This window comes from Paralichthys olivaceus, chromosome 2 (assembly GCF_024713975.1).
Source record: "Paralichthys olivaceus isolate ysfri-2021 chromosome 2, ASM2471397v2, whole genome shotgun sequence".
NCBI classification, from domain to species: Eukaryota; Metazoa; Chordata; class Actinopteri; order Pleuronectiformes; family Paralichthyidae; genus Paralichthys; species Paralichthys olivaceus.
In genome coordinates, this window is record NC_091094.1 from 9,778,686 (window position 1) to 9,793,016 (window position 14,331).

The window sequence follows — 14,331 nt, forward strand, 5'->3', positions numbered from 1 at the left end:
GGCAGCCAACAAGCCTCTTTCTGCACTGACCTTTGCAGCATATTGCATCAGATGGCAGCTGGGCACATGCTAACTATGTTCTTTTTTCATTAATCATTCTGAAGAATGTGGTAATTATTGGGGTAAAGAATTTTCCACCTATCTCCCTATCGATAGATTTCTCCATGAGCGACATGAGCAGTCGAAGCAGGACCTCAAAGGGCTGGAGGAGACTGTTGTAAGTCATTATTTGCCGTCACGATTCACTTGGCTCCCTCGGAGGCCACTGATCCACTAAGTACTCTCTAACTGCATCATTTCCTTTCCTCCGTACTCTAGGCCCGCGAGCTCCACACCCTGCACAACCTCCGCAAGCTTTTTGTTCAAGACCTCACGAGTCGAGTTAGAAAAGTAAGCCAACCTTTATTTCTCCACATAAAACCACCCCAACGTGTGACTGTATGCAAATGATAATTTTGAGATTTTCATTCATATGTCTGTTCATGCATCCTTAACTGTGAAAGCAACATCTTAGAAACACCGAGAGGGAATTTCTTCAAACGTTCACTTGGATTCAAAGAGGAACTGATTCGATTTCGGAGGTTGAAGGTCAAAGGGGATATATTGGAACACCTGTAGGGAATTTCATTGCATCTGGCACAAATATTCACTTGGGCTGAAACATGGCCTGATTAGAATTTGGAGGTCAAGATACTGTGACCTCACCAAACTCCTTTTTCCCTGTGAATATGTTATCTTATGAACTTTTGACCAGTTGTCACATTTTCTTAAAGACAAATTGATTTCAGAGTTCAAAGGTCACAGTGACCTCACCTGAGTCTGAGAAAATTTTTTATATAAACTGAAACTCCCCTGGTTGGTGGAGATATACAACCGAAGTGCAGCATTTCTAGCTTTAAACACAATGGTAAAAGATCTCTGCTGTTTTTGTTGACAGAGTGCAGGGATGGGACCCAATGAGACTGGGGGATACATCACCCAGAAACAGAAGATTTCTTTTCTTGAAAACAACCTGGACCAGCTTACAAAAGTTCACAAACAGGTAACAACAAGCAGTTGTTATAAGATTATAAATTATAGAGATGGAGACAAAAAAAATAACACTGCCTGTCCTCCACCTCTGGATGTGGACGAATGATGTGATTTCCCACGGCCTGGAAGCTTAATTCTCACAGTGCAGTGACGCAGCAATAAGCCAGAGATCTCTTATCTGAGAAGAATATGAGAGGACAAAAAGGAGTGAGTCAGAATAAAATACAGAGCAATGTACACTTTCTGTGCTTCTCCAATGGGCCAAAGGAACATTCTCACCATCATTCATTTTATTGCAGTAACTTAGCATGAAAGTCTCCTTGAAAACAGAGCAACAGAAGGTGTTAAACCAAGGTGAAGACGCTGCCTCCAGGGGAAGAAAACCACACAGCATAAAACTGTTCCTCAGATTTGATAAACACAAATGAATTCATCCTCATTCAGGTGCAGACTAGCATGTGCAGTCTTTTCCCTCCAGCTGATACACAGAAACCTGGAGCTCAGAAAGATGAGACAAACACACACACACACACACACACACACACACACACACACACACACACACACACACACCTCACATCCTTCTTTAATATCACTAAATGGACTACAGCAAGTGTTGATGTGCTAAATGTTCTGCAGACTGGCACACACACACACACTGGGCTGCACTGCAGCAGTCTGTCAGGCAGAAAACCAATCCTATAAGTGGCTGCTGGGAGAACCCCATCCCATCTACCACCTGCTGATACTGTGGGAATAGAAGACGAAAGACATGGCCATAAATCAGCAAACTCCTAGTGGAAAGTGATAAGGCCCAAAAAAAGACAGGCAGTGGACAGTGCAATGGGGCAAATATGCAAGACCCCAGTATCTCTGCAGGGACTCTCTGGTGCTCGGTCATTTTTAAAGTTTGACATTCCAAACTCAATAAATCTGTACAAAAATCATAAAAGAATATTTTACCTGAAGTTTACTTTTTGTCCTCTGAAGAGATTAGACAATTAGGTCAATAATGGTATTCAGAAAGAGATGTGTGCATTCACTGGAACAAAGTCACTTTAAGATTTAAATATGAAAATGGGAGTGATTTGATTTTTTCTAAAATTAAATCATGCATTGATGTAATTGAACTGTGCAATTGACTTACTGAGGTATGTATGAATGTTTCAGCAAGTTTTCACTCTCTCACATCAACAAAGTCTGAAAAGTGATCTGAAAACAATCTACTTTATTTTAGCATTAGTTTGTTTGTATGCGGTAGCTCTGGTTACAAGACTGTTCAGTGGTCAATAAACAGAAAATCGATGATTAACATTAGTTGTGCTCACTGATAGTAGTGAACAGAAGTTGCTGTGTACGTAAGTTAGGCTGCTCCTCCCTGTGTTTACTTGTGTTTTAAGCTGATGTAACCTTCAATTTGAGGGAGCTCAGCAAGTTTTCTAATCATTCTCATCATTGTCTTAAATTGATGTGTTGTACTCATGGAGAGGAAATCTGGACCTGTAAAATACAGAAATCACATCTTTCCCCTTTAAAACAAATAAGAGGAAACGAGCAGAACTTAACACCAAGGACACAAGAGTTTGACATTCCTGTGTATTTGTCGTGTGTCGATTTGGCTCCATCAGCCCGCTCCTTCATGTGAACGAGTGAGAGCACTTTTTTTGTGTAAGGATGAAAAAAACAAAAGTTAAGGTAATGGAGCAGATCTGGAGTGCATTTCTCAAAAATGTTTTTGAAAAACTGCCAAAGTTTAATGATAGAGAGAAGGTTCTCTCTGCAGTTACTTTGACGATGGCTCAACAAGGCTTTTGGGAAATGTGGTTCTGATATCTGCTGCCAACAGACACTGGCAGCGGGACCTGATTAAATGGATGATTCCTGCCTTGAACAGGGTGTCTGACCAAAAACTTAAACAGGATTAAAAGAGTTTTCCACTGATTTGCGTGGATGTGTTTACAGTCAACCTGACTAAATGCCTGATAGTGAAAGAAAATCACTCGGTTCACCTCCATTTAATTTGAGTGCGAACACCAACATAGGTCATAATATTGTTAAATTTGAGTCTATTATAAAAGCTGTAATTGCTGAGCTGAGTCACACGATGTTCCTCACTTCAGACAGCGAGCAGAAAAATCCCATCAATACTGTTGTGTTGTTGCAGCTGGTGCGTGACAATGCAGACCTTCGCTGTGAGCTTCCGAAACTGGAGAAACGTCTTCGGTCTACAGCTGAGCGAGTCAAGGCGCTGGAGGGTGCGCTGAAGGAGGCGAAGGAGGGCGCCATGAAGGACCGCTGCCGCTACCAACAGGAGGTGGAGCGGATCAAAGACGTCATGAGGGCCCGCAATCCCTTCCGCCGGCCCCATGCTGCACAGATCGGTAACTTGACTGAACATAACGAGCTGCTATGTGTCGTTTCAGTCGAAGTTATGTAATCAGATCCAATAATGATAAGTATCTTCTAATCTGTAGGTGGGCAGTGATCCACTGCATCAATCCGATCTGTGCATATTACCGTGCATTATTCCCACACTGCTGTTTAGGACATCGATTGTTTTCTTGTAATCCTCACAACTCAGTCCACAATTAGATCACACACACGCATGTCTACAACCCTGCTCTGACTCATCATCAAAATTTGATCAAATTTATTAACCAGTGCATCTCAGACACCTGCCAGAGGAACTGGAGTCCACTGAAAATGTTATCAGTTGTTGTTGGAGCGTTTTTTCAAATAAAATTCAAGAAAAAAAATAAATCCTTTCAAATCCTCTGTCACGTGTTTGGTTCCGCATGTGAATCTGGCAGCAACATTTCATCTACTTGACATCTGATAGTTGGGCCTGTATTGCACTGTGTGTGTGTGTGTGGGGGGGGGGGTTCCTCACAGGTTCCTCACAGGCAACATCCATTGTTGGATTTTTCTCCCTTCGCTGCTCTCAAATTTATTTTCTTCCCCTCAGCTGATCGCCATCATTTCAAGCACCTGCACAAGTGAGCTGCTGTGTGATGGAGCTTTATGTGCCGAACTGTTCCATACTCAGGACCGGAAACTAAATTAATTCATCAGGCCATAGATTCTGAGAATTAAACATCTATAACAGTTACTTGGAATATTTTGCATGTATGTGTGTATACACGTTCTTTTGAGGGAAATACAGTTGAGTAGAGAAGCAGTGTAATACGTTTTGATTATTAAGTCACTTAATCACTGGTTCAGCTGAAGATAATTACTCTCATACATTGAATTTGTGAAGTAAATGAGACGCCTGCTGTAAATGAGCTATTGATCTGAGTGTATTTATAGAATCATTTTTTCCAGGATTATTCCAAAGCTACATTATGCTGTATGTTAACATGTGCTCATTATTCCAGTCACATTAAACATGTTGTGGAAACATGCCACAGTGGACTGTCAAGCATTAGATAAACAAATATGATGTATTTGTCTTTTCTGTATCAATGGATCAATACTCTGTTACTGTTTACAGCCAAGCCGGTGCGTCCTGGCCACTACCCACTCTGCTCTCCCACCAACCCCTTCTTCATCCGAGGCTACAGCGATCACCCCGCCGCCCTCTGCAACACCGTTTTCCACAACAGCAACAACCAACAGGCAGCGGCCTCTGCAGCTCCTGTGACGCCAAAGAGTGAGGTCCGGTTACCCAAGGCCGACTCCAACAGGAACAGCCCCGTCAAGCACCTAGACTCCCGAAACAGCGACGCACACGATGCCGACTCTCAGAACAACACGTGAGCAAACACAGTTGAAGAGAGAATGTTGATTAAATGTCCACTAACCAGCTTTTCTTCTCCGCTTCATCATTCCACCTGTGCTTATTGGAGCCCTCCAGCCAGGATAGAATGAGATGTATGATTTAAAATGAATAACAAAGGATGAGGGAGAAGATGATAAAGGGATGTGGGCTGGGATGAGAAGGAGGAAGGGAAAGTACTCTGAGACAAACAGGGCATGATGGGTTATATGTGGTTGAGACGTGACTCTGCTTCTGAACATAAGTTAACTTCATCTAATGAAAAAGTGCAGTGGAAAGCAAAAAGTAAGGGCTAATTTGTCAAACTATTATTTGTAGAAACAAGAATGAACTCAAGTTTGTTCTATTACTGTTATACCTACAAATAATCTGTGTCCTGCATTTGAATTTCCTGCCTGTGAAGACCTTAAACATTCAACCATGATGAACAACTTGTTTAGAATCTATTTTAACTTTAGTCCCTCTTGTTCACTTCATCACACACTGATTTTGTTTAATATAAAACCATTAAAAGGTTTTGAACCAGAGCTCGTTTGTGCCTTCTGCAGACCTCCAGCCGAAGCAGCAAGCCAAGCTGACAACACTGCAGAGATGCTCGATTCAGAAAACGGTGAGGTCCACGCAGATAAAGCCCGATGAGTCAATGAGAGATGTTCTGATTTAAATCAGCTGGTTAATCCACTCATTTTTTAGTGATTTCTATAATGCCATCAAACCAGCCATTATGTGTGAATGTTGTTTTATGTTACTGACTGTCCTGGTGCTATGACAACAATTCTGTCTGCTGTTTCTTTTCTTAACATCTTCACTCATCTTTGTGTAACGGACTTGTAGTCGACACCTTTAAGTGTAATTCTGAGCCACTGGGAATTGGATAAAGTGTCCATAGATTAATGGAAGACAGTGAGGAATTAAAATTCACCAAACAACCTCTATGGAATACAGCTGCTGCTCGAGGCTTGTGTGTGTGTGTGTGTGTGTGTACTCATCAGCTACAGACTCTGGAGATAGATTAGGCCTGCAGTGTCATTACTCAGTTAGACAGACAAGTAGCCAAGCAGACAGGCTGAGTGCCCACCGCTGCCTCTGACCCAGCTATGACAGTTGTAGAACAACACCACACCTCTTTGATTCTCCAGGAATAGCAATAAAAGTATTTGCTCGAAAAGGGTTCGAGCAAATACGTCAATCTGCAGCGACATCACCAGCCTTTTATTTATATCAAATACTAGAATTTATTCAGGGTTTGTTACCCACGATGCTCGGAGGCAAGACTGATACCTGTTTGTTTTTTGCACACTCACACTCAACACTATATATACATATATATATATATATGTTTTTTTCATCAAATTTGACAAAATAAACTCACAACACACCGATCCAAAAGATTTCTAAATATAGAAGCATGGTCTAAATCTTTCTAAACACTTTCAACGAACAAAAAACTATTTCAATCATGTAAAATTTTTTGTTTTTTTAGATATACCCATTTTCTTTGCTCCTCTCCCACCGCTGGACAAACCACACAACACCAGCATGTTTTTCACCGCATGTAACAAAAGGTAACGTGTCATCACAAGCAGACAATGTGATGAGGTGGAGCAAACAGAATTAATGTTGTACCTATTATGGATTTACTTTGATTTCTAACAGGATCATGAAGACGGGGGGGGGTAGTTTTTCCCAAACTGGAAACATGATGTTTTGGAATTCAAGTGCTTATGTAATTTACTTTAATGTCCACTGTAGTCAAACTACTGTGTTGCATGAATTTCAATAGGAGCTTAAGGGAAAGTGAAAAACTCAAAGTCAGATATCTCTGTATCCATATTTCTTACTCTTTGGTCATTTCTCTACTGACAAAATTAAACTCTGCAGCCTTAAAGCAGCAGGTCAAGCCTGAGCTCCCTTGATAGTGGCAAAGTCATGAAACCGAACCAGAATTAAGTGGAGTTCCCTCCATGAATAACAATGAATAAATGCATGCAGACTTTGCTTTTCATTTGCTGGCCATTGAGTCATAACCAAACTTCACTGATGTGTCTGGGTGTCACATAAAAGGTGTGAATAGTTTGTAAAATGAATCCTTGTCAGATAGAAAGTCTTTGAGGATTGTAGAAACAGTCAGTGCCAGAAGTAGGAAGAATTTTGATCCAACAAATGAGACAAAATTATCCACTTTATTAGGTTTCACACAGTGTGCCACAGTGATGTCTTGACAAATACAGACATCCCAGAGATCCAATTTTCCATTTAAGTGCTGTACTATTGATCTGACTGTAATTGTGAAGAGGCTCATGCTTTGCAAAGGAAGCTTTTTCTTTTTTTACCACTTGCTTTGTTGTTTATGTTGTCAGGTGTAATAGTAGTGGTAGTGGTGAGACTACGATCAGGGAAAATGCAGCGTTTGTCACTTGTTCAAACTGTGTAAAATGACCCGTGTTTACATTCTGCTGACAAGTGGCACAGATTATGACCTCACGGCAGTGATCAGACGTTCACCGAGCGTGAAATGAGCTGCATTTATGTCCACTTGTAAATTTTCTGATGTCACTCTTCAATTTATTCCACCTGCGACAGTGACGATCAACGATCATTCACTAACCTCATCCATGTGGTTGAAGTGAAGAAACTCATTGCTCTCGTGTCCTTGTCATGTACTAATGAGGGCGCATCAATAAAACGCTCACATGCTCTATGAGCAACGACAAACACCCGATTTAGTCATTTATGTTTGAGGACACATTGTGCAGCTGCTTGTTCCGAAGTCATTTGTCTGTTTTTAATGAATCCCACAGGTATGTTTGTGATAAACTCACCCCCCCCTCATTTACACACCACCCACCCACCCCCACTGTGCACCTGCCTGCCTCCTCACGCACCTCTCTCTGTCCACAGGAAACAGCACCGATATCAATGACAACAGGTAAGACTGGACTGCACCTTATTTTCAAACACTTGCTGCTATTTGCTGCTGACTTTCATGTTGTCATTTCATTGTAAGGCCGAAACCTCCAGAGTGAACCTTGAGTAGGATTCTTTATTGAACTGGATATTTTCAACTGAAGGTCCTGAAATATTTTTATTCGAGAGAATTTAGCAGCCAACAACTATTTTCTATGTAAAGATGTAGTGGAGATATGGCATCCTGTGCAGACTAGGAAATCACAGTCTTTTGGTAAATGGTCTGGCTGCGTGTCAACATACTTAAGTCTCGTGAAGCATCAGATTTGGTTCGAGATGTTTGCTTTTATTTAGTGGTTATACTGTATATAACCTTTAACATAGTGGATCCGCTGTAGATTATTGCCAGTGCCAGAAGTGATTAACTCAAGACCTCTGGTTCTGTATCTGTGATGATGATCAGTTACAGGCTAAGAACATGAAGGAGTATGTCACTGCCATACCCCCCCCCCCCCCCCCACGTGCACTAAGCCCCTCTCGTGTTTGACGACCAGCTCCTGTAACATCACTGCCTCCCTCACTGCTCTGTCTCTCTGCTCCATCACTGCCCCCTTGTTGCTGCTCCTGCCACTGCTGCTGCTGCTGCTGCCCCTGCCTCTGATGATGCTGCGGCCACCTGTGATCCTGCTGTGTTGGGGTAGCATGAGTCTGAATGTGAATTCTGTGTCCAGAACTGACGTCTGCGACAATCAGGACCCAGCCAAACTCTACAGCCTGCAACAGGAGGCCTCCGCCAGCTAATAGTCCTGAGCAGGTAAATAGGCAGAAAATCACAGAAACACCCAGATGATTTATTTGCTTCAGAACACAGTTGAATGAATCACAGTCGGGGGAATGAGTCGATTAACCAATGTCAGTCAACTAATTAACTAGCAACGCCTCACTCCACTGATTCTACCCACGACAGGTTTATAAAACCACCTGAAAAAAATCTGTTTTATAAATATTCAAAAAGATAAATTCTTGGAAAAACCTGAAGTAGAAACTGCTCGTTAAAGTGCTCATTACACATAGAAATGGGTTTAAAGATGATTTAAATTCAAAAGCAGTTTGCAGGCACTGCTTGCATGCCAATATCAAACCTCATGATCGAGGACTGAGAACTGCAGAAACATTTGTGAGACCTTGTGGATACTAAAGTTAAGTTAGTTATTAATGTGACAAACTGCAGCTTGAAATTTGAATCAGGTATTAAATAAAACACTTAGACCTTGGTCACGTTTCTTCAGGTGTTTTATGCACCGTACGGGACCCATTATTCACACAACCTTGACAAATTATACATAGCTTGAAAGCTCATACTTGAAAGTCTCCTGATTAACATGTGCATTTTAAGATCTACATATCACATATGACACAAAACTGGTTCAGACATGTGGCTACAGCTCATAAGTATTTTCCACACAACAGACCACAGGCCTACTTTGTGTATCTGAAGCTGTTTTCAGACATGAACTCTGGACAGTGTCTGTACAATTTGGTCTTTTGTGGAGTTTGACTTTCATGTATGAAGAATGCAGCAGACACGTTCACATCAGAGCGTTCAGGCGAGGCATGGTGCTTCATATTAATTCTGTTTTTATCACGAACAACTCTGGAATCTTGTCTTTCACAGTTGACATTTGTCGACGTCCTCTATATGTATGACTCCGGAGATTGACTGGAGCCTCTTTGAATTCCCTCACACATCCTCTCTGGATGATATCCGTGTTCTGTCTGAAAGCAGCTTGATTTTTTATAGTCTGACTCTTTAGTTGTAAGGAGTTATCTTTTAAATGTGACCGCGGTTATGACGGTAGCCTAAAGAATTGAATAACAGTGACCTTTTTATTTCGATTATTGGATTATTTTCAGTCTTGGACACCATATCAGGGAAGCGTGGTCTCAGGTTAAAGCCAGGAGCTGACCCTGTCTTATGAAACATTATTATGAATTTATCTGGGCTTGGCTCGCTGGTGCTCTGGAAGTTTGCAGCTGTAAATCTTCCAGCAGCCGGGGTGAAAGAACATTTTTACATTTTATTTTCTTCTGGGGCCTCCAACACTAAAATACTTACATTCACTGTGAGACACTTTTCATAGAAATACTTTAAAAACACAGCGTCCGTGTCACATGGGGGCAGGGGGAGGGGATTAAAGTGTAAATCCTATCCAGGAGTTAAATATTATATAATATTATAAATATTGCTTCTGAAAGAGTTAGTAAGAGACGGGGGGGAGGTTGTTTTGGGTTTTACTCTGGCCCACTACACTCACAGGGTTTTCGTTTTTCTGTTTTTGTGTATTAATGTTAATACATATTCACACAACCTGTTACAGGGCAACAGAGGAAAACGTTATGTTGGCAGTATGCTGATAATAAAACTCTGGACCTGGTCTGCAGACTGAAAACTGCATTATACGTTTGTAATGATGAAACATAAAAGTTTAATCTCACCTATTTTGGGATCTTTGAGACGCTATAAAGTTTTCTATGGAGTAAATATAAGTTTTGCAAAGTGCTGCTGGATTTTACATCCTGTGAAGTTTAAATTTGGCCCCAGAGTGCTCCATGCAGTTCCCAGACACAACTTGAGTCTCAGCGTAGACACCAGAAATAAAATGACTTGAGTCGTGTTCCTTCTGGCGATGTTAGCATGACTCACCGGCTGCTGTCTCCTCTTTATTGTCGAATTTTTTTCTCTCTCCCTGTTTCCCTCAAAAGTATCTGACTGGGGTTCTTTCTCTGTTTCTCTGTCTCATTTTCTCTCTCTCTCCAGGTGGATGTTTTTTCCGAGGCCCCCTCTGTAAATCTGCATGCAGCCAATCACAGTCCTCTCAGACTCCCCTTCCTCTCTCATCCTCACCCACTGTAAACAGATCTCTATCTCCTGCCCCCCCCCCCCTTTGCTTGCTCCTCTGCCGCCCGTCCTCTTTTCTGTGCTATGACGTTTGGGGTGTATGTGAGTATCAGTCTGGCAAACACTGCATCTCAAAATCCAGACCTGGCAGCTTACACCCATGTTTCTGCTGCACCCATTCCCCCATGACTCGGAATACAAAGGGACTTAAAATGGAAAGGTGGGGGAAGAGAAGGTGCAGCGCTGTGGGTGACCACTAGGCAGTGCTGTTTGTTTTAACGATGCAGTCACAGTGGACGTTAACCAGTAAATGATACATGAAACTGAAATTAATCTTTTTTTTTTAATTAATTATAAAACGTGAGTATGGTTCGGAAGTGTGAACAAACCTCAATGATACTTTTAACTGTGCATGTTGATGTTGGTCTTCAGCTTTTCTGGGAAAATACACAAAAGAAGAAGAAAGCTTGTAAAGCAAAAATGATTGTCAACGTTTTAAAAGTCTAAATACCAGAACAGAAGAGTGTGTGTGAATGCAAATGAGCTATACACCCTTTAACATAGGTGTGTTTAAAAAAAATAAAAAAATCAGAGCCGCACATACCGTCATTATACCTCATTGTTTAGAAGACAAGAGCGGTTAAAGAAAGGAAAAAAAAAAATCCTGGGTTCACAATTTAATCCACAACCACCTCAAAAGTTGGTGTTTTTTCCAAACCCAAGTTTGGTGGGAATTGGTTTCGTAGCTGACAAACCTCCTGTAGAATGTAACTGAACTACGATAAAAATTAAAGACACATTTTGTTACGCTGCAGGATATTTAAGATGTCAATATTCCATATTTTCACCGATTAGAATAGCAGGAATATTAATCCACAAACACCCAGACACCCGCATGAATCTTGATGCTTGAGGTTGTTGTGATACTGGCACCTTGCACAGGAAGAAGCCACCGCGCTAATGAAGAAGTCGGTTGGAGGGTCGCTTAAAATAAAAACACGTAAATAGTCAATGGTGAAGATCTGCTGCCACAGCGTGTCTGACTCTCAGTGGACATCATTTGCTTTAACTAGAATGACAAACAACTTGATCTGAATCAGCAGTAAAAAAAACACATTCATCTTTTTAAGAGGCTGAACGTGTCAAATTATCAGTGGGAAAAAACAAATTGCTCAACGGGGATCATATGTGAGATATTCAGCCATTGTCATTCATACAAGAGCATGACAGAGTGGAGAAAAACAAGTGTGTAGCAACTATTTTTATACTATGTTCTAATTTCAAAGATAATATATCATTTATCCTCCGCTCTATTTAAAGTGTTATTTATTTGTTCCTTACTGATAATTTGTGTGAGTTAAAGTGAAGCGTCTGTATTTGTTTTGACGTGTAAATGTATTTCCTGTGCTGCGGAATGATAAAATGGGTTCACATGTGCAGCTGCTGTTCCAAAATGAATTGATGACGATTCTTGAAGATGCAACTCAGACTGAAACCAAAGCCCTGATTGTATAGTGAGTCATTCAACGTGGACTTAATATGAGCTCAGCAGGAGACGTGACGCGAGGGGTTACTGTAGGTTATCAAGAGGCGACTCAGCTTTGTCTTATCACACACGCACACACACGCACACACACATGCAAAGCCTCAATAAGGTGTCTGACCTTTGACCCAACAAATACGGTTATATTGCATATCCTGTATTAATTACTATGGTGTAGTCCAGGTTATTTGAGCAGATAAAGATAAAATGACCCAGTGTCTGTTGCTCTCTGTCGACTTCCTGATCAACCAGTCAGGATGTGGTAGTCGAGGGTGTAAGTCTTCTGTGTGTGTGACAGAGCAATAGAGAGACAATACAGATCAGTGTTGCTCTAGAGCACAACTGAATACAGGGACCAAGCACATTCGGGAGATACAAATTTGTTTTGAGGGACCTTGAAATAAATTACACTGTAATAAGTACTTTTTAATTTAATTGGTAATGTAGTAGTTTGTGTCCTTTTACAAAAACTGTATCATGAACATGTGTTGATTAGCACTTTGTACCAAATGTTATGGTTCTTGTTTCATTCATTTCATTGCCCAAAGTATATTTTAATAGTTTATACATTATTTTTTTAAATAAATTATATTAATCATACAGTTGCAAAATTGACATGTTAAATTATTTTGTCTATGTTGTGACTTAATGTGAATTAACTCCTTATTTGTATGAGATTGAAACAAATGGTTTCATACACAACCATAGATTGTTTCAAAGTAAGTTTTTATGACAAAGTATAATAGTAGAAAATAGTAGTTTATGAAATACTTATGAAGTCATTTTTTTCGAGCTCCCTCCTAAATGCAATATAGTTATCCCTTCTACTGTTTCATTGATACCCTGTATGTGCAATATTAAGTGCGGGCTGAAATTTAAAGTGTAACTAACTGTGTTCTGATGAGACTGAGGCTCATTATAAATGCATGAAGCACTTTATCATATTATTTTCTTAATTCTCTCTTTTTTTGTTCGTGTTCTTGCCTCTTTACTCTGAGTATCTCTTCCTGCAGCTGTCAGACTTTGTAAAGGGTAAAAAAAGGTCATTCAACTTTATCATTGAAGTTGAGTTTGAAGGATGTGAAGAAACCACGACTTTTTTTGGTCCAGTGAAGAAACAGCTATTCTCCAGTCATGTGTTACGGTTGTATACTGAGCTGTAAATGTTTGAATGACTGTCGCGTTTATTTTCAGTCTGATTGTCATGTTTGTCTGACAGTAATTGTAACCAGTCTAAAAAAAAAAACAATATTCTGGCGAGGTCAGTAATGTGTGATACTGTAGCCTAACATATGCAGAAATAGAAATGTGACGAGAATGTCAGAGCGTTTAAAAAAGACAGAGGCCAAGTGTCTGTGTTTGTGTGTTGGTTGGTTTCTAGTGTGTGATCTAGTGCATGCAGTACTCTCCTGTAGCTGCTGAGAAACAGAACTGTTATCTCTACCAACTTTCAATAAAGATGAAACTGTGTACATATCATTATGACACTGTCTTATTGTTGCTTTCATCTTAAAAATCCTTTTTAACAGGCTCATAAAACTGATCTGTACTTCTGAGTGAATGAGCATCCCGAGGACTTTATATAAAGATGGACACCCTGCCTCCTCTATGTTAGTGGATGGGACAAAGTTAAACATCAAAGTACATGTCCAATAACTTGATGTTTTAATTAAATAAAGTGTTAATGTATATATTTGTGTATAAGTTTAATTTTATTTAATTAAGTCCCTCTCAAGTTATTTGATTTAGTCACTGTAACTCAACATGCTAGAAAACATTTACATTGAACTTATGTTAACAAGTTTCATGGAACTCTAATATGTAATTGAAATACAGAAAGTAAATGTTTAAATGGGGTGAAACATGATTGACAGCTGAGACTGATTAGCAATTGGTTGAGGGCATGCATAGGCGGGACCTCGATACCAAGGCTTGTTACGTCCCCCCCCCCCAAGAAAAACAAAACTTGGTACATAGTCTCCCTAACAAGACACTAAACACTGCTACCAAACAAAATGGCTTCTAAAAGATAACGGTGGGAATATAGTTCCCAACAGTCACCCACCAAAAGAGTCACAGAGAAAGAGGGGGTGTAAATAACAATGGGCATACAACAAATTCTTCAAACAAGCAAAACCAACAACACAACACAAACAACACAAAGTCAGAGAA

At 40.4% G+C, this 14,331-nt stretch overlaps 1 protein-coding gene across 4 annotated transcripts in view; it reads left to right on the plus strand.

Moving 5' to 3' along the window:
• Positions 1 to 13,642, plus strand: part of kif5ab (kinesin family member 5A, b) — a 58,260-nt gene extending 44,618 nt beyond the window's left edge. Inside the window, exons 21-29 of one of the 4 annotated variants that reach the window (XM_020096509.2) lie at positions 157 to 217; positions 319 to 390; positions 938 to 1,042; positions 3,197 to 3,413; positions 4,526 to 4,787; positions 5,359 to 5,420; positions 7,712 to 7,739; positions 8,419 to 8,531; positions 10,536 to 13,642. In XM_020096509.2, the coding sequence (XP_019952068.2) occupies positions 157 to 217; positions 319 to 390; positions 938 to 1,042; positions 3,197 to 3,413; positions 4,526 to 4,787; positions 5,359 to 5,420; positions 7,712 to 7,739; positions 8,419 to 8,518 (907 nt within the window). In that variant the 3' untranslated portion in view covers positions 8,519 to 8,531; positions 10,536 to 13,642. Of the gene's footprint in view, positions 1 to 156; positions 218 to 318; positions 391 to 937; positions 1,043 to 3,196; positions 3,414 to 4,525; positions 4,788 to 5,358; positions 5,421 to 6,293; positions 7,684 to 7,711; positions 7,740 to 8,418; positions 8,532 to 10,535 lie in introns of those variants that run through there. The other 3 variants (XM_020096510.2, XM_069534764.1, XM_069534782.1) reach the window with 3 other exon arrangements.
• The last annotated feature ends 689 nt before the right edge of the window (positions 13,643 to 14,331 follow it).